Genomic DNA, 27714 nt, shown 5'->3' with positions numbered 1-27714 from the left:
GTTATGCAAATTAGACATTTAAAGCGAGTCGGCCGAAACATCAAGGTCCAATAGAAGCCGATACAGCCCTGTAATAAATGCTGGAGGCATGAGCCGAGCCAAACAATAAGGAACATATGCAGAGGAGGATGTTATATAAAGTTATTTTAACAATAATTGGCTGCATTAATTTAATAGGGGCACACTTAAACAGTTGGGCCAAAAACAACCAAAGCTGGGTTGTGGCGAAGCGGATGCCAATGGTTTTCAAACTGCTGTGCTTGAGTTACTTCACGTGGTTTCATTTTCAAAACAGATACATTTACACTAAAGTGATGCATTTATGTTAGGTGTTTTTCTGGTTAAGGCATGGTTTACATCCAGCTTCATTGAGTAAACCTGGTGGTATTTGAAAGGTCAGATACTTCATGTACTTGGTGTGAAAAGTTTGATATCCACTGCCTTACACATTACCCTTATCTGTAGTTCAACTCAAAGCTATTTTGTTTTATGCAACCAGTCTGCGCCATCGGCCCCTCCAACCACCACCAACCACTCACTCACTCACTCACTCACTCACTCACTCACTCACTCACTCACTATGGTGTTCCCAAACGGTCTCCCATCCAAGTACCTACCAGGCCCTTCCCTGCTTAGCTTCCAAGGTCTGACAGGATTGGGCAGAGCAAAGGTGGTATGGCCTATATATCTGTAGGGCTGAAACAACTAATCGATTAATCGACAACTAATCGATTAATAAAATAGTTGTCAACTATTTCAGTAATCGATTAATCGTTTTTTAGCAAACACAGACTAAAATAGAGCAAAAAAGACATGACAATTATGTATTTTGGATGAAAACCTACTTTGTTTGTAAAGTTAGGGTCTGCAGTGTTTTGTACATTATGAATTTCATAAATATCTGTCTTTTGTCTCGTCCAATCAGAAAGCAGAATTAGCACAAAGAGCCTCCTACAAACGTTTACTTTAAGTTTACTCCATCAACATGTCCTCAAGCGGCGCCACTTTAGCTCTATGTGATAAAAAAAATGAAGAAATGCAATTTCCATGCACCTTTCAAAGCCAAGCGATTGATCGATTAATCGTAAAAATAATCGGTAGTTTAATCGAATACCAAAATAATCGTTAGTTGCAGCCCTATATATCTGTAAACATACACTTAAATATTAACTTTTTACTTACTATTTTAGGTTTAGATATGACCCATATTTGTTAATGAACGTTAGAGTGTGTCTTGAAATGACATTATTGTAAGAACTGAATACGCCTGAAGTAAATGTCAGCCACGTTCGGTATTGTACACGTGAAATGCTGAGTAAAGGAAGGTGTGTCCTGGTGCATAGTCCACAGATAAACAGCGGCTTTGGGCCTCGCTCTGTGCTCCGCTGTCCCTGGTTAATCTGGCCTGAGGGGCTGCTGCAGACCTAATCCCGTCTGAGCAATTTCCTCCCTCGGATAAAACCATCAGGGCCCGGCCAACTCCCCGCTCCTGTCACTTCTGCCAAATCCACTCTTCATTAGACTCACGCGATTAGATTTACTACAGCGTTTAAGTGTGCGCCTCAGAGTGATGCCTTATCGCTGCAGGAATTCATTGAGTTTCAACTGTTAAATGTTTATGCTTGGATTTGTGTAGAGGCAGGGGGTATCTACTTTGGGCTTGACTTGTCCCATGGCGAGGACTTGAAAAGGAATAGTCAACTTTATTTAACCTCTTAACCCCCACCTGAACCGAGCACATTTTCTCCAGTTTGGCTTTACCCAAATCTAAAAGCTTCTCGGAAAAAGTGTCAAGATAGCAACAAAAACGAGGATGATAATGCAAGAAAAAAGGAAAAAAAAACTGGTAAAAAGTTTACAAAAATGTGGCGAAAACTCAACAGAAAAATGACCATAATGTGGCAACCACTTGACAAAAAAGTGACAAAAATATGTCAAAAAATGTGACAAAAAATGACAAAAAGATGTCAAAAAACTTGACAAAAATGGGGCAAAAAATGCGAAAAATATTTAAAGAAAACTTGACAAAAAATGACAAAAAATTGTCAAAAAACTTGACAAAAATGGGGCAAAAACTTAAAAAAAATTACAAAAAATGACGAAAACTGTGGCAAAAAATCAACTAAAACTTGACAAAAAAGTGACAATAAAGCAATAATAAGAAAACAAGAAAAAACATGACCAAAAAGCGACGAAAACAGGACAAACACACTTAACATATGTGACAAAAACGCAGCGACAACGTGACAACAAAGCTATGACTAGTTTTGCTCTCCAGTCAAGAAGCTTCTAGATTTGGGTAAAATGCACTAAGTGGTTATTTCCAATTCCCCAAATGTGCTGAACATGTTTAGCCACTATTTAAGCAGGCACAAAAATGATCAGGCTTTATCTGCTATCTGTACTTGACGCTTTACTTCTTTATCTCCATAACTCGATGAAAGCTATTTATACAATCTTGAATGTAGACCATCCAATATGGCTGTCGAATAATAACGCCTCTCCTCAGTGACTCTAATAATGAACCTGATTCACATAATTAACCTCCCATTATTCTCTGTGTTTTTCCAGGCGGCGTGACATTTTTTGTGGCCCTGTACGATTACGAGGCCAGGACGTCGGATGATCTGTCGTTCAAAAAGGGCGACCGCTTCCAGATTATCAACAACACGTGAGTGCATTTGTTTTCGGTACACCGTGCTCCGTCCACACCGTCTGTGCGGAGGTTTATTAATCCTGGGAAGTGTTCAGATCTGATACTGAATATGAACCCCCCATCACTGCTGTCTCATCGGCTGTATGGACTGGATTAGTTCTAGTTCATTCAGTTAAATTGTTGTATATTTTCACAAGGAGTCCATAGTTTCTGCTTTTTGCGCAGGCAGCTCATATGTAAACATAATCATCTCTGAATACACATTGTTAATCAGATCCAGTGTTTGCAGTTCTGTTTTTAGACGAAAGCCCGGTGAAGTAGCAGCATATGTTCTGGGCCCAGGTGTGACGAGGCACAGTTGGCTTGTGTTGCTTGTCTAATGTGTAATGGCACTTCACCACCACCAATAAAACTGACACCTGCCTTGTGAGGAGGAGGAGGAGGAGGAGGAGGAAATTGGAAAAGTACAAACTCTTTCCTCAGTTTAACTTGGCTGCTACGAATTAAATGTGGTTTAAACTTTAAATTGTCTTCACGAGAAAGAAAACAGGTTGGTTTCCGGAAATTGGATGTGATGAAGTTGATTATAGCCCTGGATGGCAATTTTATCTTTGCTTAAAACATACACACAATTCAAACCGTCCTGTGTGTCTCAGTCCCAGACAAGCAGAAAGTGAATTAAGGGGTAAGATGCAGCCTAATAATGAATCTTAATCTGTTGTCAGCCTGGAAAGATTGCAAGGAGGTTTGCGCCTGTTTGCAAATGAGTTATGATTCCATTAGTTTAGCAGGAATGTTTTGTCTTTATGACTGTTTATGTTTTTACTCATAGTTCCCTACACCCTTTTGTTCTTGTTTCCAGGGAAGGCGACTGGTGGGAGGCTCGCTCCATCAACACGGGACAGAAGGGCTACATCCCCAGTAACTACGTGGCCCCGGCGGACTCCATACAGGCAGAAGAGTAAGGACCCAATACCAATAGGACAGGATTTGAAAAAACAAAAGAAAGATGATGTTAAAGGGGCTAGATGCAAGTTCGTCATTTTATACTCACTACTGCCACCTCAGGTCTTACGTGTAACTGCAGCTTCTATATTAAGCTCGTGCATGAAGGCACTTTGACACGAATTAACACCTTTTTGAGTGACAGTGCAGGATTTTAGAGGCAGTTGTGGTGAATAGGTCTGGGCACATTAGGACATTGCTGGAACATGTTGGGGGAGGAAAATACATGATTTTAACATTTTTAAACTCTGTATAGTCTCTTTAATGCTCAAATACAATATATTCATTAAGTCAAAGAGGAACAAAATCTAAATCTGCAATGTTTTAGTTTCAAGTTGAAAGCATATTTTATGGGTAACAAAGTGGCACAGTGCCTAGTGCCAAGAAGATTAACCTCTTCTCCAGTTTGGCATTAAATCTAAAAGCAAAAAAGTGGCAAAAGAGCGACAAAAGCGTGCGGGAAAACAGAAATGCAATAAAAAAAAAACATGACTAAAGAGTGATGAAAACGCAACATAAGTGAAAAAAAGGAGATGGAAAAAGTGACAAAAACATGACGAAAAAAGTGACGAAAAACAACAAAAACACAAGATAAAAGTGATTAAAAAAGACGAGAACACAACATACGGGTCAGTTCCAGTCGACTGAGGAACAGTTTCGTACACAGGGCCATCGGGAAGCTGAACTCCCTGCCCTCCCTGAAAAGTGTTCGGTAAAGGTAAGAGGTTAAGGGAAGACCTAAATAAATTGAATTGAATTATTTCACAAAGGTTTTCCTTTAAAAGTGCTAGATGCAAGTTAGTCATTTTATGCTCACTACTGCCACCTCAGGTCTTATGCGTAACTGCACCTTCTATATTAAGCTTAAAGATTTTAGAGGCAGTTGTGGTGAACAGGTCTGAGCTCATCCTACACATTAGGACATTGTTGAAACATGTAGGGGGAGGAAAATACATAATTTTACCATTTTTAAACTGTCCCTTTAAAGCACTGTCTGTTGATGAACATAATTTCACACCTGCCTAATTATTTGTGCACAGTCTCGCATGTCTCGCTGCCCCGTTCTCTTTGACAGCATGTTATTGTCCTGTCTAAAGGCACATGCTTCATTTCACTGCATTCTGAGTACGCACTTCAACACAATTGCCTCACATCTCCTCTGACAGCCGTTAGCTTTGCTGCTCGACCAGTGTGGCAGACCTAAACAAGAAGCTGCTTTCTCCTTTGCTTTTGTTGTAATTGGCTCCAGTCCAGGATATTTGATACATGAATGAGCAGTAAGTGTGAGCCAAACCTGGGAGATAACTTCAAAGTTTCTCTTTCTGAACTACACGGTTGGCATGCTTGTTTATTGTCTGCGGAGGACGTTATATTCCCCAAACAATAGCAGCATTTGTCATGAATACGGCCTTTAAAATTGCGATTCCTCTTTGATTGCAATTAGCCCCGCGGAGAGGTTCAGTAGCTACATTTTTCCTGTTTCTAAATGTGTTTTCAGACATGACTGAACTTGCTGAGTTGCACAGAGGGCAGCCATGATCTCATCTACCGGTTGTGTCCTATTTGCAGAAGCAGCCTATTACAAGATACTGAGGCCTGAAATGAGAGGGCACCAGCAAATATCCTGTAGCCTGAAGCAGTGTCTAATTGTTGTGTACTGGCTCGTATTAGAGATTTTAGCAAGTTGTTTTTGTTTGTAAGATAGAAATACCATAACGGAGGTAAATGCTAAACGTTTTAGAGAGGAACTGCTAAGTTAATGCAGGAATGTGTTTTAGAATATGTATGGAGAGATCTAAACAGCAAGGTCTGCGTGTTGTTCTGATACATTTACCTCCAGCAGAATATCAATATTTAGGGCTCAGAGTCACTGCCGATACTGACACTGGTCCAATACCATGAGGGGTGTGAACAAAAATAACAACAAAGCCTGTTAATCTCTTAACCCCCGCCTTAAAGGGACTATGCGGAGTTTAAACGTGTTAAAATTAAGTATTTTCCTCTCCTTACATGTTCCAGCCATGTTCTAATGTGTAGAATTAGCCCAGACCTGTTCACCACAACTGCCTCTAAAATCCTGCGCTGTCACTCAAAATGTTGTTAATTCGGGTCCGAAGTGCCGTCATGCACAAGCTTAATATAGAAGGTGCAGTTACGGGTAAGACCTGAGGTGGCAGTAGTGAGCATAAAATGACCAACTTGCATCTAGCCTCTAAATGGTTTGGAACTCTGGCACTCACTCCCACTGCACATCTGTTCACTGGACTCTATTGATCTTTATAAAGGGACTAGTGGACTAGTGCAGGATTTTAGACGCATTCTACACATTAGGACATGGCTGGAACATGTAGGGGGAGGAAAACACTTACTTTTAACATTTTTAAACTCTGTATAGTTCCTTTAAGTCTCACATTAAAACACACCTGTTCAGAGCTGCCTATTCTTGCGCAGTTTTAATTACCTTTTTCTGTGCTATCGTTTTTATCCTTGTTTAATTGTAAGGTGACCATGGGTGGCAGAAAGGCGGCAATAAATAAAATGTATTATTATTATTATTATTATTGGGTAAAGCCTCATTTGAAAGCTAAGACCTACAAAACTCATCTAAACAGATCTTTTTCCTCATGCTGTCGTCACTTTTTGGACTTTTTTCCCCATTGCTTTTTGGTTTCACTTTTCTGTAATTCTTTTATGACTTTTTTTGTTGCATTTTCCTCTTTTTCAACGCGTTATTTTGTTGCATTTTTGTCACTTTTCTGCTGCTCTTTTTTGGCTTTTATGTTGCGTTTTCATCACACATATTGCTTTTTTGACACTTTTTTCGAGAAGCTTTTAAATTTGGGTAAAGCTAAACTGGAGACAGTCGGCTCAGTTCAGGTTGGAGTTCAGAGGTTGAAAGACACTAAAGCCTTTTCTGTCCCTTTGATTATTCGCATGAGCCACAATACAGAGCAATTGCTGATGGGTTCTTATTGAGAAAAGTACACACGTAGTATCAGTTCTGGGAGTTTAAGCATTCGCAAAACAATCCTAGTTTTAGTACACATAGTAAATCCTAAGCAACAGAAGTGTTTTGTTGATCCAATTATACTTTTTTGCCCCCGGTCATGTGCATTGTATTTTAATAATGTGATTCATACAGTGTGGACTCAAAGCTTTGTGAAATGTTTAAATATGTGCTGTCTGTGTTGCATTAGAAACAGCTACATGCCTTAAGCTCACTTTGATCTGTCCTCTCTTGTGAATTCTGTGTCTTGGCAGATGGTACTTTGGTAAAATGGGCAGAAAAGATGCAGAGCGGCTTCTGTTGCTTCCAGGAAACCAGCGGGGCACGTTCTTGGCACGAGAGAGTGAAACGACCAAAGGTAAAAAATAAAAGAAGTGTACTGTATACTATATGCAGACTGAAGAAACACGCAAATCTATTCATGCTTTAATAATGTGCTTTGTGCTTATACAAGACACACTTCTTTATGCTTTACAGTCACTTATTACCACTTGTAGAAAGCACTATTTATACCCTTGAGTGATATATTTCTCTTGATTTCACAGGTGCCTACTCTCTGTCCATCCGTGACTGGGATGAAGTAAAAGGAGACAACGTCAAACACTACAAGATCCGAAAACTGGACAACGGAGGTTATTACATCACCACTCGGGCCCAGTTCGAGATGCTGCAGAAGCTGGTGAAACACTACACAGGTATTCACTACGTCTATCTCTACTGAGCAGGAACAGTGGTGCCGAGTAACCGTGTTGCAAAGAGTCGGTGAAGGCTTTACGCAATATCCACATGTGAGACATTTGATTTGTTTATATAAACCAGTTTGTATATCCCAGTTGACAAAATGTGAGCCTCTTACTCAAAATTGAATATGTAATGTATTTGATTTATGTACTGCATATATTTGGCTACTTCTATGTATACAGTACAGGCCAAAAGTTTGGACACATTTTTTTGTCTTGGCTTTTCTTTATTTTCAACAATATTTACACACTATGATTCTCATTGAAGCCGTTAATCTATGAATGAACACATGAACACATTTCTCCATGAGCTTCATGAGGTCGTCTTCTGAGATGGTTTTCAACATGCTTGATAAGTCCAAACCATTTCTGTGACGACATCGTGAAGCTCACTGAGCAAATGTTAAAAGTGTAAAGCAGTAATCAAAGTGACAGGCGGCCATTTGGAAAAAAATGTTGTTCGTATGTGTTCACTCAACGGCTTCAGTGAGAATCTACCATAGGAACAGTTTTGAAATGAAAGGAATAACGAATAACGAATTGGCCTGTACTGAATATGTGTATGCATTTTTTGACTATGTACATACAGGGAAAAATGTTTACTTTTTTTATTATGCAAATTCATAAATACAAAAAAATAATAAGAATAATAAGAATCGCCATGAAGAGTGATGCAATAAAGAGAGATTTATATACATTACATCTGCGATCTGCACCAATGGCAATTCAACCGCTATTCAAGGAAAAACATATTTTTATAGCGTTAATCAGCAAATAGTGACCATTTTGTTGTTTCCGTATTCAGCAGAATACATCAAATGGTAATTAGCTGCTCATGCCATAGAACTTCTTTTACAATACTTGCCTGTATGTACATCAGTGGACAGCCACCTCTCACTTGGTATTTCAGCCAACATGCATGCTGCTTGCAAAGGAAATGTATTATTCAGCTGTAGTCCTGCTGCTGGGAAATGCATTGAATTTGTTTAAAAGCGGATTTTTGTGATGGCGGCGCAAGCCGTGCGCAGTCAGGGATCAGTGGACATGACAGAAATCTCCAAATACAAACCATATGACTCTGAAGCCAAACGATTTTTGTCTATTCAGTAAGAGCTATGTGCCCAGGATGTAATGCTGGAGGAAATGATTATGTACAATGTTCACTACAAAAGTACAAAGGCACTACTAAAATTGTCAAACTGTGCTGAACATACTGTAGTTCTCAATGGCAAAAGAAACACATGGGAGCTTGCATTTACTTAAACCAATCAGTATTTTAATCCCCAGCACACAACGCTGCTACACTGCATTTGGAAAGGAAAGTCTGGAAAAAACCAATAAGGAATTCAATTTTTTTTTATCCTTGAAACACCAGTCAACTGCAGCTACTTATTATTCAAGGAAACATGTGGCCTTGATAATATAAAAATAAAAGTACACTCTGTGGAGAAAATGAATTGTTTGCTTTTCCCCTAGATATATATAGAGTGTCTGAATTATGCATTACAATTGTTCTTTGTAGCTGATGGCTATTATATCTATGGACTTTCCCCTCTGGGATTCTAAGACACCTGCTTCTTGGAGAGTAGTACTTCCCATACGCATAACCATACATTTATACATTTTTACGACTATGATGCCTTCCTGGAGGCCCCCACACTTGTGCTGGAGATGGTCTGGGCACCCCAAGTCCAAACCCAGACTCCAATGCATTCAGACATAACCATAATGGCCAATGAGCATTTATTTCAGATTTTGGAGGGTTTTATTTGCACATCCAGGGAATTCAAAACATGTCTGAGCACATGCTGTTATTGTATGTCTATCAGAAAGGGCGTCTGGTGTAAAAAAAAAAGAAAAGAAAAAAGCCAATTCTCTGAACGACAGCTCTGAGTTTGAAAACAGTGAGAATGGGAAAAGTTTGTCAGTTTGTGAAAGGTCAAAATCTGTTGAACGTGTCGTCAACAATCCTCAGTGCGCCAGCCTTCATCACTAACCGTCCCCTGTCTGTCCCTCTGTGCAGAACATGCAGATGGCCTGTGCTACCGCCTCACCACAGTTTGCCCCACAGTGAAGCCTCAGACTCAGGGTTTGGCCAAAGACGCTTGGGAGATCCCCCGGGAGTCTCTGCGCCTGGAGGTCAAGCTGGGCCAGGGCTGCTTCGGGGAAGTCTGGATGGGTAAGAGCAGTCGGTCTATTACAATTGTTCGATCCATATTTACTTGTGAAGTGCTTATTTAATGAACCTCAGACCCACCAAATGCTCTTAATGCTTCTATCGTCAGCAAATCTGGTTTTCCATTTCGTCTATGGTCGTTTAAAATCTATTTAAGAAACCGCTACGTGACCATGTTGGAAGTCACAATTGTTGTCAATGGATTGTGGCTCACAATGTTTGCCTCATACAGTAAGGAGATCATGTTTTTGGCAACTATTAAAAACTTGTACCCGGCATGACTTAAATAACAATTGAAAAGTTATGCATCTGCAAATACTTTAAATGGGGGCAACGGTCGACCATTCAATTTAAGCCCAGCTTTGGCCAATGCATACTGCTGTTGTGTCCTTGAGCAAAACCCTTCGCCCACTGCTCGTGTATAAATGTGAACACATGCTTATGTGATCCGTGGTGTTCAAAGTGACTGTTGCCTCAGATTGGCACTACGTTTCAACAACTGAGATATCAGCAGTAGTTCACCTCTGCCAGGATAAAACAGTTGAATAGTACATAATGTCACCTAAAAGATATAGATTAATAGTTAATAAGACATACAAATATTAATAAAATCTTAAAGGGATATTTCAGGATTTCGGACATAGGGCCTCATTTCCTAGTTATCCAGAGTGTTGTTGATTTCTGGAGAGAAATGGTATGGTATCTTGTAGCATGCATTAAAAACAGTCAGACCCAAGCACAGTGCACCTGAGGCAAATCACTCATAACACCAGACTACCGACTGATGTCTTTGAAATATAACCATTAAGGATTTAAAATAACTTATATTTGCGCAGCATCAGCTCCCTGGTTGTAAGCTACGCAGCGGCGGAGTGATCTGCTCGGCTACCGGATCTACAGTAGTTTGTTTACCTGCAGTCGGCATTACTACACGTGGAATTCACAAAGGAGCTTTCTACAAATCAGATATGGCAACTTTGGAGGATTACCCGATGATTTTGAGGAGGATTTTAATGCAGGCTACTAGTTACCATAGACATGCACTAGCCTAGCACCACTAAACTCTTCAAATATAAGGACTCCATGAATAAAAATAAATAAATAAAAAAAATCTCCAGAAATCATTAACACTCTAACTAGTAAATGAGGCCCTATGTCAAAAATCCTGAAATATCCCTTTAAGGTAACTGCAGAATGCACAGTAAAAATATAGGTTGCCGTAATCGTGTTAAAAATGTACCCTAATATTTATGACCTTTATTTACCTCTAAACCAATGAAAAGACAAACCAAAGGAATCGATGCAGGTCATTGATTGGACTATTCTTAGCTATTCACAGTGGAGACATAATCTCCAGTGTGAGCGTGTCAGAGATCAAACAAGACCGGTAAGTCACCGAGGCTCGACAGAGGGAGAAGTATGGATCTGTTTACAATCAAAAATAGACGTCTATGTTTATGCTACACAAATCATTTTAAGGTTATAAATTATATATAATCAGAGTAACTTCGGAACTATCTCGACTCAGTTTACAGGTTTATGATCAGATCTGCAACAGCCTCATACTGTACAACACATTCAACTCTAAGGGCTTAGGTTAGAGTTACAGCGTAAAAAGTTTTTTTTTAATGCATTTTATACCTGTTCAGTTGAGACATCCACTGTGAAGGACATAGAAAATATAAATCAGTAAGACTTTTTGTGGATTGGAAGGAGATACATGCTTTATTTGTCTGTATCTACAGTATCTACATGTTATTTCTGCTAACATAACCATAGGTGGAGTAATTTAAGTTATAACTAACCTATAACACAGTGTGTATCTATATTGGAAATGTTCTTATGCGTGATGGACTTTTAATGCAAAGGAATGGTGTGTAGGAAAGGGTATTATCTCATATAAACTTCATGTATGGGCTGATTCAGTGGCATTACTTCACAGTCGAGTGGAGCTGACCTCACTAAATCTCCATCTTTAAATCACGCTGGCCCACATACCGCGCGCTGACAACGGAAACGCTGATTGCACCACACCAACCCCAGTGCAGTAATGACAGGTCACCTCCCACGCTTCATTTCTCTGGCCCCCACATCGGAGAGAGAGGAGGAAAGAGAGAGAGAGAGGGAGAGGGGGGCAAACAGTTCCTCTTTCATCACTAGCTCTTTCATTAAGCCTGCTACAAGCCCAGACCTGCCATGGTATATCAAGCAATCCCAGGAATCCCTCTGCCTCTCCCCAAAAGCGTTTGTTCATCTTAGTTTTTTTCATTCTTTGCTAAAACATCCCACTCTTTTCACGTCAGCAAGTTGTAATCCTTCTTTTGATCTCCAAGTTAGTTTTGTCCAAGTTAGCTATGTGGCTGGAGTTGTAGTGCCTCTGTATTGTTGTATTAACACACAACGCATCCTACAGCCATTTCCTTTTCAAATTAAATATTAATACTGTAGTTCAGAGTAAATGCCATTGGTCAGCAAATCCAATGTTGCTTTGTTTGCCCTTGTACTAATGAATTCATCCCTTTTTCTATATTACGCTGTAATATCCACTTGTATTGCAATGTATCCTTGAACAGGGCTCGATAATTACTGCATGGACTTATCGTTCAATGTAATACTTTTTTTTTTTTTACCCTAATTAGGTTGTGTTTTATTGTTGTATCAGTTTATTGTGGGATATTGTAGGATTATGTCCTCTTCGAACAAAGCTTTACTGACATTTTTAACTTTAGCGTCAGTTTCTGTGGCATTAAATTATCTTCAATAATATTGTGTATCGCAATATTTTATTAGTATCAATATACTGTATCGAACTTCAAATTTGGTTATTGTGACAGGCCTATTCTTACAACAATCCACCTCCATCAGTGTCCCTCAAATAAAACAAAATCATTATTTATTTCTATATATGCCCATATGCCTCATTTGAAAGCTAAGACCGCATTGTTACCGGACCATACATTTTTTGTTGTATTTTTGTCTCAATTTTATCCGTTTTTTTGCCATGTTTTTGTTGCTTTTATTGTAACTGTTCTATTTTTTTGTCACTTTTTTTGTAGCATTTTTGTTGCCTTTTTTTTGCATTTTCATCCCTGTTTCCGTCTCATTTTCATCACTGTTTTGGCGCTTATTATCAAGGCACTTTTAGGAAAAAACAAACTTACAAAAATATGCTTGATTCAGGTGGGAGTTAAGCTGTTCTATAAAGATCTCACCATTATAGCTATACCTCAACACATTCAAAAGGCTTATTATACAATGCACACAGCTAATAACAATAGACTTTGCAGTTTTCATTTACGTTTCCCAGCCCAGTATTGTTATCTCTTATCTAACCTCCTTTGCTTGCGCTACACGGCTGTACAGTGCGTCTTCCTGTTTGTCTAAGCCAGTTTGCTCAGCGCGATACATCGACAGAGATCTCTTTGACAGCAGCGTTACATCCCCTGCCTCAGCGGGTTGTGTGCGAGCAGGGCGTGAGTAAGAGGCTTTTCCACCAGGAAGTCAACGATTATCTAAACCGTCGAGTGCTCTGTTGCCTTCTCCTTTCATCACATTGTTTTAAATGGGAGTCGATATGTTTTTAATTGCTCCTCTAAATGCCTGTGTCATTTTGTCGATGAGGGACAAATTGCTTTGTTAATCCCAGGTCAGACAAGGACGGCAGTGTTTTAAAGCTTCAGCGATTCATCAAGTGGGGTCTAAAGATGTTTGGGAACAAAGAGCTAATCCCTATGAAACAGTTTTGTGCAAAGTTTGGACAAAGCAATGACAACATTTTGCAGAGTCACCGCAAACACACAATTTCAACAAGAATGCGACTCCTCTCCATTGAACTAGAAAGCTCACAGTAAAACATTTCTCCCACAAGTTTGATTAACAGTGTTTCTATTGACTTTTGTTGTTATGGCGGCCATTTTCAATACCGAAGTAGAGTTATGCAGTATTACAACATGTAACAATAACTCTACTCTACTAGGATATAAATGAAAGGCATTTGACAGTGACGTTTGTAGGAATGCACCGATACCACTTTTTCTAAAACCGATACGAGTACGAGTACTTTGATTTAAGTACTTGCTGATACCGAATACCGATACGAGTACAAGGCATTTTCTTCAACATTCTTTTTTTTTCACAGCAGATTGGTTTGTAATTAGTTAATTTACTCTTTATGTACTTTATGTACATTTCCTTAAGCAAAGTAGGCCACACATTTAAGAGCAGTTATATTAGAATTTTGCTGAAGCCATTTATTTTATCTTCATTCAATATGATTTTTAATTTTTATTGCACTGTCCATCACAGACAGAAAAGCCCATGTCCAAAAGCTCCCCAATGCCTGTGCTTTATTCATGTATGTATTTTTATTTAACGATAGTATTAAGATGTTACTTAAATGGTCTCTTTTCGTCTTTACTTCAGCTCCGTGTGGATTTTCTTGTGTGTTTGTAGCAACTTAGCAAGTAGCTACAGCGTTTTCATTGTTCTGCTGCAGCTCAATATGGACATGCTGTATGTCTTTAATTTGGATTTTCTGAGGACTTTTTAGTCGCTGGGTTAGTTTTTCAGATGAATAAACCCCTGGGCAAAAAACGGCATCAGAATGGCCAAAACTGCGCTAGCCGCGAGTTAGCAACGTTAACCTGTGTCTTGTAAACACTGCAGACAGTATTGGTGCATCCCTAGACGTTTGTATTTACTCGTAATCATTGCTCAAGAAGATAACAGTAAAAACACGGCCCCAGAGACGCACGTTTATGTGAAGAAACCAGTGAGTCAGTGTTTAAGCTGCTCAAGATGTTAGCATGCTACCGGTTAGCATTTAGCTTCAACAGCTCAGCTCTGACCTCTCCAAGAGAAACCACACTCCAAACACCTAGCCTTGGATACAACATGTGACAGAGGTCAGAGCTGTTACTGTAGTATGTTCTCAGTGTTCATAGATGTGAGCCACACACGTGTTTATTGTGTTCAAGCCATCGACTGCTAATTGAATCAACTGTCAATGGTTGAAGCTAAATGCTAACCGGTAGCATGCTAGCCGGGAACATGCTAACGTCTTGAGCAGCTTAAACACTGACTCAGACTGAGACTCTGTTGACATGACAAACTGTAAAAATCACAGAGAAAGGTTTTCTGTTTCCTCTTTGATGTCTTTGATGTCTACGTCTTTGCCACATTTGCTGGTTATATCACATAAACGCGTCTCTGCGGTCGTGTTTTAACTGTTTTCTTCTTGAACAATGATTACGATGATCCTGAGAAAAGATATTGCTACGTGTTGCAGTACAGCATAATTTTACTTCGGTATTCAAAATGGCGCCGGAACTATGCAATGATGTCATTGGAAACGCACGTATGTCGAAGTGTTTGTAAAAAATAGAAGAAGCGTGTAGTCTGGCTGACCTGGTTATTTTTCCACAGATGTACCACCAATAAGCCTTGAGATCTATCCTTGTAATTGATTATATTCTTGTGTTTGTTTACAGGCACATGGAACGGTACGACTAAAGTGGCCATCAAAACTCTCAAACCGGGAACAATGTCTCCGGAGGCGTTTCTGCAGGAGGCCCAGATCATGAAGAAGCTACGCCACGACAAACTCGTCCCCCTGTACGCCGTCGTGTCGGAGGAGCCGATTTACATCGTCACCGAGTACATGGGCAAAGGTGAGCGAGCACGCAGAAAGTTTTGCAGAGAAGATTTTAATGTATTTCTCTTAATCCTTTGGAGTTAATAGAAAGTAATAAATGTTGAAACGAGTCTATAAACACACCCTGTAGGCATGTTCTGGCAATGGTACGTTACAAACGAACAGAGTCAAGTCAATTATTCAAATAGAGCCCCACTGGTTTATGTTGCAACACAATGCAACACCACACAGTGAGTCACTGACTGCCAGACAAAATTAAAAGTTAAATTTTTAGGCTCTTTTAAAACAGCTTTTGAATAGTTTTTTCACGAGTATCCACCTTTTGCAGGTACATTTCCTTCTGTACTATGCCGTGTTGTCGCAGTCGCTGGCGTCAAACTGGTTCAGTGTAGCGTAATGATAGTTCTTGCAGGAAGCATCCGTCAAGTTGTTGTTGTTTTGCACTTTTGTGAGTCTGAAAATACTACTATGGTGTAAGATCTTAAGTTGATATTTATCTACAAATGTGCTTAGAAGCAGTACTGTAGATTGTAGAAGAAAATATATATATATTCCCCATTGGATGAATAGAGAATTTGAACTTGTGTTATTTTCCATTATAAACTGAACAAATAGCAGCAAATTATCATTGACACTACAGGTGAAACTCGGGAAATTAGAATATCATTAAAAATGGGCATTCATTACTGTTATTCAACTTAAACTGTGAAACTAATATATGATAGGCTCGTTACATGCAAAGTGAGATACAGTATGTATAGCCTTTATTTGTTATCATTTTGATTATTATGGCTCAGCTTGTAAAAACCCCAAATGAAAAATCTCATTAAATTAGAATATTTTGAAAATGGACAGTAAGCCATAATTATCAACATTATAGCAAAGGTTATACATATCTCACTTTCCATGTAATGAGTCTATATCATATATTAGTTTCACATTTTAAAGGAACAGGCCACCGTTTTTCCATATCGAGATATGTTCTTACCTGAGCGTAGATGAGTTGATTTGTACCATTGCCGTTTGTAAAGATGTTGTTAGCATTTAGCCTCTCCTCCCCTCCTCTATGGGGCCAAACGGGGGTGAAGATCAAGCTCTTCCACCTTTATTTAAATACAGCTATGTGAGTAGTTACACGATCCAAGTATAAATAAACATATATAAATAAACATGTCGATTTTCTAAGCGGATAAAAAGCGGATATTTTACTTTTACTTGTACTTCGACATCTGCGCAGTAAAGTGAAGATATTACTGCATGGACAGGTACGCATCGGCTCGTCTAAGCTCAGGTAAGAACACATCTCAGTTTGCAAAAACGGTGGCCTGTTCTTTTAAGTTCAATTACAGAAATAAATGAACGATTTTCCAATTTTCTGAGTTTCACCTGTATTTCATGTTTTATCAAATCCATATTGAACAATGTAGAACAGTAATCATTTTCCCTCACATTTTCCCCCTTTTCTTTATTCTTCTATTTCTTTATAGCAAAGGTACAGGTCCTAAGCCAGTCAACAAGATCAAGCATATTCTGCCATTTCTAGCTCGTTGGTGAAATGTCACACCAAGCTAAACCACGAGATAAATGAGATTTAAGATTTTTGTTTAGAAGCATTGGGAAGTTTCGCCTATGTATGTTCGCCTATATATCTCTCCCATTTCATTCACTTTTAAAGTTCCGTGCTTATTTTCTTTTCCAACTCCCACAGGCAGTTTATTGGACTTCCTCAAGGAGGGCGACGGTAAATATCTGAAGCTGCCGCAGCTGGTGGATATGGCTGCTCAGGTAGGTTCTCATCTCCAGTCTGTCTAAACAGCGGCTCCCTCTGCCCCTCACCTGTCTGGCCTCTTTTCAAAGCTGACATGAGCAATATACCCGCGCCGACTCCCTCCCCGCTGCCTGTGTGGGCATGGATGAGTCAAACGCTTAGCCCCTCACGCACACGCCTTTTGAGTTTTGCTCCGTCTAGTTCTCATATTATTTATTCTTCCACCTGCTACTGCCAGCCTTGATTTAGTCCCAGCTTCTCCCCCTACCGCCACGCTCCGGCACTTATCGCCTCTAGTACTTAACTATCGCTCATCAGTGGCCACTTTACAATGCTGGCTGACTCACCCGCTAGTTCTGCTGCGCAACGTGCTCTTAATAATTTGCCTGTTCACACTCCCAGAATCCCTTCTCAACTCAGCCAGTCGAGTGGAGACGTGTTCAGACTTGGACGCGAGTGGAAATGACACATGCCTTTGAGGGAAACTGTGCAGAGATGGCGAGAGGTGTTGGGCGCTAGCGCTAAAGACGTGCCGCTCTGTTCTTGCTGCTGGAGCGGGAGATCCCCAGTGTTTTCTACGCACTTCCACAGCTATTTATAAAACGTGCTAAGCGTTGATATAATGACATCGCTCATTATGGCTTTGAAATGGATCAGCGGGTCTCAAACAGCGCTCAGTAGTCCCGTCCACTTCATAACTCTGATCCCGGAAGTAAAACTCACATTTATTCTTCCCATACTTCCCAACTTAAACTTTTTACCCTCCGCCCTAACTGAGTTCGGCTTTACCCAAATCTAAAAGCTTCTCGACTGGAGCGTACAGCCTATAGGCCAGTGTAACGCCTCATTTGAAAGCGAAGACCGACAAAACTGAGTTATGTTTTTGTTTTTTTGTTGCTTTTTCATCACTTTTTGTCACTCTTGTGATGCCCTTTTCGCTGCGCTTTTCATCCTCATTTACGTCTCGTTTTTGTCGCCATTTTTGTCGCTTTTTCATCTCTTTTTTTCGCCATTATTGTTGTGTTTTTGTCGCTCTTCTGATGCCCTTTTTGCTGCATTTTCATCCTCTTTTCCATCTCATTTTTGTCCCTATTTTGGCGCTTTTTTCAAGAAGCTTTTACATTTGGGTAAAGTCATACCAGAGAACATGTGCTTTCGGAGCTTAAAAATCTTTGAATTAAGTATTTTCCTCCCCCTACATGTTCCAGCCATGTCCTAAGATGTAGAATGAGCTCAGCCCGATTCACCACAACTGCCTCTAAAATCCTGCACTCAAAAAGGTGTTAATTCGGGTCTGAAGTGCGGTCATGCATGAGCTTAATATTGACATTAAAGTTACGCATTTGGCCAGAGGTGGCAGTAGTGAGCATAAAATGACCGACTTGCGTCCAGTCCCTTTAAGGTGGGGATATGAGTTTAAACTTCTTATAATTCAACTCCTGGTTTGAATTGTTTGAATAGTATTCAGTGCAGCGTGAGGATCACCCAAAAAACTCCTTGACCTTCACTAATGATGCCTACTTTGCTCACTTTTTGTTGCCGTTTTTAGTGTTTATGTTGTGTGTTACTGAGCTACTGTGACCACATAATTCCCCCTTCTCGGAGTCTGTGTTCACTCATTTGCCTGTAGTTGTTTAATTTAATCACCCCTCTCCGCTCACAGATCGCAGACGGCATGGCCTTCATCGAGAGGATGAACTACATTCACCGCGACCTGAGAGCTGCCAACATCCTGGTGGCTGATAACCTGGTGTGCAAGATCGCAGACTTCGGCTTGGCACGGCTCATCGAGGACAACGAGTACACCGCCAGACAAGGTGCGGGGGAGCTGCCCCTCCAAAACCTCTAGGAATAGAACGGAAATGTGGTGCCCATGTGGTTTTTCGAAACCAGAGCATGCTTGGCTTGTAACTTCACCGCTAATTTATTTTGTTATATTCATCTATTGAGAACTTGGATCAGGGCTGCAATTTCAATTTGAGTGGCTGCTATTAGTAAATCACTGTAATCACTTTTGATGTGGTTCATAGAGTTACTATCAGCCGAGGGAACTCTAAGCCATAATTAATAATACGGCAGGTTTGCGGATCAAATCTCTGACTAACAATGCTCGAGCCAGTTTTTGGTGTCTTAATTTAACCCCGCCAATTAAGAGGAGATAAAATGTGTGTCAAAAGGTGTGTCCTAAATGAGCAATTATACAAACGGTAATTAACAGGAAATTATAACCGGATTCGCCACGTGTGTGTGAGGACTCATGTACTAGCCTCAAAATAAATGCCTTGACTAAAATAACATCCACTGATTGTGAATAGTTTGGATATGAACATGGGGAATCAGAAATTAATATGAGGGTTTCTGCTAACGAGAGTTGAGCAAATGTCCTTTCTTTCCGGGGTACGCGATGGTCATCCTTAGACAGTTTTTTTTTACACGTGCGCAAGTTACCTCATCATTTATTCAAGCGTGGGATAAGTTCAAGAGGCATATTTGCTGGCTTTGACCCCATTTGTTGTTCATTACAGTCGTTTAAAGCAGCAGTAAGTAACTTGTTTACCTTAATAAATCCTTTTTCGTGGTCCCACTGGGGGTAATACCAGTGTTAATGGGGTGATTGTGGTGTCTTTTATCTCCCCCTGGTGTTTCTTGCCAGAAAACCCTTGGAGCTTTCCCTGCTCCAACCCAGAGGCATCAATACACACTAATGGAACCACGAAGAAGAAGCTAGCAGACTAACGGGCAGCTAACTGTGGGCTAGCACCACTTAAACAGTATTTACAGCCAAGTTTGAGCGAAAAAAATGATCTCCAAAAAAACGCAACATGCTACGACACCTGCAGTGGCGCTTGTGGCCTCTAGGGGCATGAGTTACTTAGTTCTGCTAGTTAATGGCATTATAATATATATTCATTCTTTTGCTTCCTGTGTCTTGTTTTTCCAGGAGCTAAATTTCCCATCAAGTGGACCGCCCCTGAAGCCGCTCTGTACGGGCGCTTCACCATCAAATCAGACGTGTGGTCGTTTGGGATACTACTGACAGAGCTGGTGACCAAGGGCAGAGTACCATACCCAGGTAACTCCTCTCGCATGAAGTCTGTGTCTGGTTTTATTTCATAGAGTTCATAAATGGTGTGCACTTGCATCATTTTCAGTCTTAACAGCTCAACTTTTATACACATTTGGGTTCTGTACTCTTGCAGGTTTGTTTTCCAACCAGCACAATACTTACTTGCAATTATTTCAAATTAAAAGAGGGATTTTTTATTTTTTTTGGCCCCGGATAAAGCAGAAGAAAAAAAAATGATGGAATTGAGTTCTAGCTAAATATATCACTCTCTTTTTCACTTAAAGTAGGTTTTTGCCGATACTTACTAGACTGTACTGTACTATACTGTTTAACCTCTTACCCCCCGCCTTAACCAAGCACATTGTCTCCAGTTCGGCTTTACACAAATCTAAAAGCTTCTCAACTGGAGAGTAACAGTGTAATGCCTCATTTGTTTGAATAGGCATAGTTTTGTCACGTGTAGTGTTTTGTCGCTCTTTTGTCACTTCTTTTTTGTGTTATTGTTGCTTCTCTGGCATGTTTTTGTCACTCTTTCGCAGCTTTTTCGTCGTGTTTTTGTCACATTTTGTTTTTTTAATCCTCATTTTCGCTGCTATTTTGACCCTTTTTTCAAGAAGCTTTTAGGTTTAGCCAAAGCCAAACTGGGGAAAATGTTTCTCGGTTCATGTGGGGGTTAAGAGATTAACCAATGTTTTAGTTGCAAGTTTCCAAAAACACTTGAGTTTGACACTCCTGGAATTTTGACATTAAGCTTTGGGGGCACGTTAGAGCTTCTCTTGGCGGGAAAAGGCCTGAAACCATTGGTCTTTGGTGTGTTTTTGATGCCATTGTAAATTTTAAATGTTTTATTGGTCTAGTCAGGTGAGCAAACTAGTTACACTCTCCCACGACCTCGCAAGTAAAATACAATTCATCATATGGTAAAATAATTTGCTGTAGCCTCATCATTTGTTCATTATTTACTCTTCATTTATTTCTTGCTATATGCATTATTTTCATGTATCCTTTGTTTTGTATTTTTTGACTGGAGGCAAAATCAAAAATGGGTCAAAACCTCTATAAACTTTTAAGAAGGGACAGGCAGAGAGCAGCTGAGATCCAACCAAAATAAACTACCGTCCCCTCAGGCTCACTCCAATGCTTCTATTCTCATCTAAAGATTTTTTTTTCTCTCACACATTCAGCTTTAAATAGAAGATAGCCGAAGTGAGTCAACACAGATGCCTAATGGCTTCCTTGTCCCATGGGAAAAAACTGCTCCCCTGCCACTGTAGTGTTTACTCCTGCTCGTCTGCTGCCCCCTTCTGGTCACGACTGGTACTGCAGAACATCTGACGTTGACGGCGGCACTGATTTCTGAACCATATGGCTGTCTAAACCTGATCGTCTTGCAGTGGGCCATCTGGCTGCTGCGCCCCCCCTGGTTTGAGTGCCCCTCCTATTGGTGTAATTAATTCGCCCCTGTATCCCCTCACTGTGTGGCCGCCGGGCTGGTCACCTTTTTTTTCTGCAATCTTCTGACTCACTGTGCCTTTTTGCCGTTTTTTTATTGTTGTACTGGCTTTTTTTTTTATTTTTTAGAGAGATTTCTTTTTATAGCAAGTGCTGAAAACGTAGGTACGTCCCGAAACGGCGTGGGAATATACGTCATTCGGTTGCTGATGAGGCATAATGTTTTGACCCCTGACAGGTGAGGTGGATAAAATTAGATCGACTTGGTGGAGCTTACAGTGGGAGGAGTGTTTAAATGTGTTTCGTCAATCATCAGAGCTGTAGCTAAATAGATACACTTGATCCTTTACATTTTTGCCAATACTGGTGCTTTAATGATACTTGGTTTCCGATTCCAATACCCGAACTGTTCAATGTCTACACTGCAAAAAGGAATTAACTAGTTTAAAATAGTTTTAATTTGATCTTAATAATCCAAATTTTTGTTGTTTTGACTTGTTAAGATTTAGTTGGGCATGTAACCTAGATTATTTGCTCTGAGATGTGTCTGACTTGTTTCAACCAACCTTATTTCAGAAAATTCTCTTTGCCAATGGAATAAGAAAATGGATCTGACCTCACTGGCAGTTTTACTTAATTATTTCAAGCAAAATTACCATAGAACTAGTCTAAATTGTCATCAAACTAACAAGGTAAACTTGGTCAGATCAGGACAAATGTCTAAATGAGTGAAAACAGCTCAAAACAAGATGCAGGTGCAGATGCACGTATGACCTGAGGTGGCAGTAGTGAGTATAAAATGGCCAACTTGCATCTAGCCCCTTTAAAGGTGAAAAACAAAAAGACTTAGTGCGTATTTGACCTTGTAGTGACCCAGCGGCTGTATGAGTGATCAGCATGGCGGCTTTACTTTCCATCACAGTGGTCTCTACAACGTTCCAGGATCAATTGTTTTGTAGGTTTTCTGGTGAAAGGGTCCGTCAGCAGAGAAAACCTTCCAAACAATTGACCCTGGAGCATCTTAGAGACCACTGTGATGGAAAGTAAAGGCGCCATTCTGACCACTCATGCAGCTGCTGGGCCACAACAAGGTCAAATTGCACCAATATCAGCTTTTTTTCCACATAAATAGTTGCATAATGCTCCTTTAATGCTGTCCCTGGACCAACAGGCATCTAATCTTGGGCATGTAAGATAAGATTACTTTTTATTTCATACCTACTTTCCGATACTGGTAGTACCTCAACTTATTTTTCAATACTATACTGGTATCGTTTGACAGTACCCCATTCAAACCTATTACCAACCTTAAAATATCCAAATCCAATTATATTTTGTTAACTGATATTTGCAGTCCGCCCACCAAAATTCACAGATCCAGGGCTCACCTTGCAGGCAGTTTTTTTTTTTTAAGTGTTAGAAAACCGAGTAAGTAGTGATTGCTGGAGTCAGAGAATTTCCAAACCTTCAACCTGTTCAAATCTGTGTTGGTCAGCAGAATGTCAAAACAAGTTCGAGCAAAGAACGGGGGCAACAGGTGTCCGACGGCACAGTGCATCCTGGTTGGTGCATGTGAGGATTGACTTGTAGACAGGTGGTAATGACATGTCACAGCTACCTACAATGTGCAGGTGGTCACATGTCAGATTTAAGGATATCCACATTTATACAGTCCCCAATGTATTTCTAGCTAGAACATTAGGTCTTTCCCCCAAAACAGCGAAAAAATATGTCATTCAGTTCTATTTTAGTGCACATATACGTATATTTAATGCAGATTTCATGTGACAGCGCTGCTATTAGTGCTGAGCTCGACACACGTGAATCATAAATCGCACCCTGGCTTCAGACATGCTGCCAACACTACCATCTCCGGGCTTTTCTCTGTCAAAGTGCGAGCAGACGTGATCCCTGGCAGGCGACTGCGGGGCAGAAGTGCTGCCTAACATGTCTCTATATCTGTGTCATAACCCCTTTTAGCAACGCTCCAGTCCATCTCCCTGTGGGGCTATAGCTAGACCATGTCAGAGGGTTCACTGTAACTGTCTTACTGTCTTGGAATGAGATGCCATACTCACCCTGCTGCACAAGGAGCTAAAAATGGGATAGTCCTTAAAAAAGAAGATGAAGTTCTGAATGAGAGCTACTATGAGCTGCATTGGATAAAAATAGGGATTTGTGTCATTTTAAGACACCATAAAACTATTATTCATGACTCAAATCACAAAATCACAGCATAATCTCTTCCCTCTGCTGAGTTGAAGTATCTAATCTGGCAAAGATTTTACATACTGAATCTGAACGACTCAGTCTGTGGATCGCCTGAGAGCCTACACAGACACGTTTGCAAAAAAGGGGAAAAGGAGATATTATTAGCTGCACTTTTAAATTCAACAAAGCTATGTTAAGTTGTTGTTTATAAGATGCATTGCGATCGTTACTTAGTGGTACTAAAAAAGAAAGCTACTTGAGTTGTCTTAAGGTGCCTGGACACAAGCAAAATTTTACTGTATGTGAACCTGCCATTCATTATTTGAAAGCTAAGAACCCTCCAAAGAGACTTCGATTGGAGATAGGTGTTGGGATTTTGGTTGTGAGAGTCATTTTTGGTTCTAGGGTCTGGAAACCTTTATACATCGACATAAGATTGAATATTGCAAACGAAATTTAAAGGTTCATTACCGGCGCACCCCAAGGTAGTGCTCTGTCGCCGCTCCTGTACATACTGTACACTGAAAGGGAGCAGAGAACAATTCTCAAGTATGCAGATGATGCCACCACTGTCTGCTACAGGACAATGAGACAGGGCACGGGCAGGTTGTTGATGATGTTTTATATTGGTGTGAAAAATCCTTCCTTCCTGTTTTTGAACATTTCAAAAACAAAAGATATGGTGCTTGACTTTCGCAAGAGTGTTCAGTCAGGATGTTACAACTCTAAACAGTCAAATGGTAGAGACTGTGAGCACCTACAAATATCTCGGAACTGGCATTGACAGCAAACTCAGTTTTGAGCCTAATTGTGTAGCTGTGTGCAAAAGGGGTCACCAGCGCTTATACTGTCTCAGAACGTTGGCCTCTTTTCACATTGACAAATCTCTGTTGACTGTGTTTTATCGTTGTTTCATTGAGCCCGTCATATTCTTTTGTCTGGTCTCTAGCTTTAGGGAGAGCAAAAATAGCTAAAATCAGATTGTAAAATGGGCGGGCAAATTGATTGGGGAGCCTCTGCTCTATCCTGCTGCCTCATATGATAAACAGCTTGAATGGCGTCTTCCATTTCCAAAGATGTCCCTGAATGATGAGTTTCAGTTGCTCCCATCTGGAAAATGGTTCAAAGTCCAAGTGGGCAGAACTAACCGTTACAGAAATAGTTTTGTTCCAGCAGCTATAGATGTGCTCTGAACAAGTGACTTTTTTCTAACTTCTGCACTCGATGTATCAGATTGTTGTTCTATTATTGTATGTACATATTGTCTTTTGTGGATGGCCTTAAATGCTTTTATTTTTTATATAACTGTCTTCCAGCCCTTTTAGCTATGCACAAATGTGTCTGATATTTGTCTCTATTGTATGTAGGTACAACTACATTTACCTTTTGGTACAAATAAAGTTACCTTGAACCTTGAATCTCACAGTACAAGTGGCAGGAAGCCTTTTCAGAAACGCTTCGAATGCTGTTTCTTGCTCTAGGTTTAGGGATTTTATTTTTTCCAAATGATATAATTAAAACTGACAAAAGAGCTGAAGAAAACAGTGTATTGGTCGCCGCTCCGATCTGTTTTGGAAGAGTGCGTGGTGATGACAGGTGATGGCTTCCATCTCTTTTGTGTGTATTGGACGTGTGATTGGATCGATTGGTCTCTTCTTCTGAACAGGAAGGAGGAGTGTCTGGCAGGCCAGGCAAAATGGCGGTAGGAGTGGTTAGCATGGTGTCTGACTTTCCATCACAGTGGCTCCAAGATCAAATATTTTTTGAGTTTCTGATCGATTTTCACTGCTGATGGACACTTCTAAACCTTGGAAACATTTTCTCCTGGATCATTGTAAAAGCCACCGTGATTGAAAATAAAGGCCATGCTGACCACCTACAGTATACAGCCTCTGGGTCACTTTTTTTCCCCTGATTAAACATTTAACATTATGTAAATTGTTTTTGAAATTATGATTATTGTTTTCCTCATGCCTGTTGTAGGATGTTGGAAAATGGATTTATTTACAAAATATCCCGACCTTTAATATGAGAAATGTGTGTGTTTTTTCCAGGCATGGTGAACCGGGAGGTGCTGGAGCAGGTGGAGCGAGGGTACCGCATGCCATGTCCCCAGGGCTGCCCCGAATCTCTGCACGAAATGATGCGCCTGTGCTGGAAGAAGGAGCCCGACGAGAGGCCCACATTCGAGTACATCCAGTCCTTTTTGGAAGACTACTTCACTGCCACCGAGCCACAGTACCAGCCCGGGGACAACCTCTAACGGCCCAGCGAGGAGGGAGCTGCGTCTGGGGAGCGAGAACAGGAGCTTCCGCGCGGCCTATACACGAGAATAGGCTGTCAGACTTTTGAACTGACTGAGAGCGACAAATTACCATAAAACTGTAGGCAGAAATGTCTCGCTGAGGTACCCAGGGACCAAGCATGTTTGGGAAGTATCCAAATGTCCAGATTGGTTCTGGTACATAAAGCTCTGGGAGTGTAATCTTTTAAGACTGGCTACAACACTGTGAGGCATTCGGAAATCTCATCACAGCCACTCGAGAATGCAGTTTTGTAAAGCTTTTAACAAGTTTTCTCCACTTGATTTTATATTGTTTTAACATGGGATTTATTTTCTTTTTTTTTTTTTTACATATTGAATTCATTGGTTTGTCGGTTGGTTGGAAAGCATGTTTTAGCGACCAATTCCTATGGCACAAGTATGTGAAGCGACTGTAGGGAAATCAGTGAGGAAAATGAATGGAGAGGAGTGTGAGAATGCGACAGTTGTACAAAATGTGCGAAAAGATTAATGTATTTGAGCAGGTGTTAACAGGTGAATGAGTTAAATATTTAGAAATGCGATTATTTTTAAACAAATCAACTTGTCGGACAGCTATTTTGACCATGTACACTTCCAGAAATCGTGTATTTTTTTTTTTACCTGTGAAACTTAAGTACGATCACGTGTTGCGTTAATTATTTTAAGCACAAATGAAAAGACTAACCTTTGCCTATTTAACATTGCACACAGCTACACATTAGCCCTGCAATAAATGGTACAAAAGTCAAAAGTAATGTATAAAGTGTAGGCTTTTTCTAAGACTTTGGGCTTCTTGGGTACGGGGAGTGATTTTGATTAAATCCAGGTGGCACAAAGGTAATCTGCTGAAATATTAACGCCATTATGCAAAGCCAGAGGGTTGTGTTTTATGGAACAAAGCGTTATTTGTCTCTGTCGTGACCCCCTTTGGAGATGATGGATGAGTTTACGAGTGGGGCAACTGAACCAGACAGACTTTCTACACCCCTATGGTCACACTCGAGGTCCTTATGCTTCCAAAATCTGATTTTATTATGAGATCTGTTCAGCAGGTTGTGAGTGAAAGTGATTTAAAACCCCTTGACTTGTTTTTCTAAGTGAGTTGAAAGATTGGACAAAGATGTGAACAATTGTATTTTTTACTGTACGAGAAGAACTCTTAAGTGTGATTGTTGCTAAAGAAAATGGGGACTTGAACCTTGTTGAAAGATGGAATTATTGAAAATTGTAACTAATATGATTTTTGTACAGAAAACAATAAAAGATTTACATAAAAAAGTTGCTGTGACCTCCAAATAAATAGCATCCAGATGGAATACATTTTATTTTAGTTTTTGCTCATATTACAACAGAGAACATACAGTAACATATAACAACACAATTTAAACAATATAACAATGTTTTTAAATAGTTAACTACGGAGTTCAACACAATATTGCAACATTTAAACAACTGGACCTTAACATTTTACTCTTCATCCAGAGCTTCTCCTCATGGCAGTTTGTAGAGAGATGTCGGTGCCTGTAGTTTATTATTTAGCAACAATGCAAATTCCAATGCATGGTCCAAGAATGATTTTATTAGTTAAAGTGATAGTCTGGAAGTGTAAATGTTTAAACAAATTTTCTAAAATGAGCAAATTTGACCACCTGGTTTTGCATGTTGATGTAAAAT

At 40.1% G+C, this 27714-nt stretch overlaps 1 protein-coding gene across 1 annotated transcript in view; it reads left to right on the top strand.

Annotated features, from left to right (window-relative positions):
* yes1 (YES proto-oncogene 1, Src family tyrosine kinase) overlaps window positions 1-27270 on the top strand; it is a 39285-nt gene extending 12015 nt beyond the window's left edge. The window contains exons 3-12 of the mRNA XM_079569769.1: window positions 2572-2671; window positions 3519-3617; window positions 6923-7026; window positions 7214-7363; window positions 9432-9587; window positions 15074-15253; window positions 16946-17022; window positions 18669-18822; window positions 19947-20078; window positions 25790-27270. Coding sequence (XP_079425895.1) covers window positions 2572-2671; window positions 3519-3617; window positions 6923-7026; window positions 7214-7363; window positions 9432-9587; window positions 15074-15253; window positions 16946-17022; window positions 18669-18822; window positions 19947-20078; window positions 25790-25998 — 1361 coding nt within the window. The 3' untranslated portion in view covers window positions 25999-27270. The remainder of the gene's footprint in view (window positions 1-2571; window positions 2672-3518; window positions 3618-6922; window positions 7027-7213; window positions 7364-9431; window positions 9588-15073; window positions 15254-16945; window positions 17023-18668; window positions 18823-19946; window positions 20079-25789) is intronic.
* Window positions 27271-27714: the final 444 nt, after the last annotated feature.

Source organism: Gobius niger (genome assembly GCF_951799975.1).
Source record: "Gobius niger genome assembly, chromosome: 13".
Lineage (NCBI taxonomy): Eukaryota > Metazoa > Chordata > Actinopteri > Gobiiformes > Gobiidae > Gobius > Gobius niger.
The sequence above is the reverse complement of the archived record's forward strand: the minus strand, read 5'-3'. Positions and strand labels throughout refer to the sequence as shown.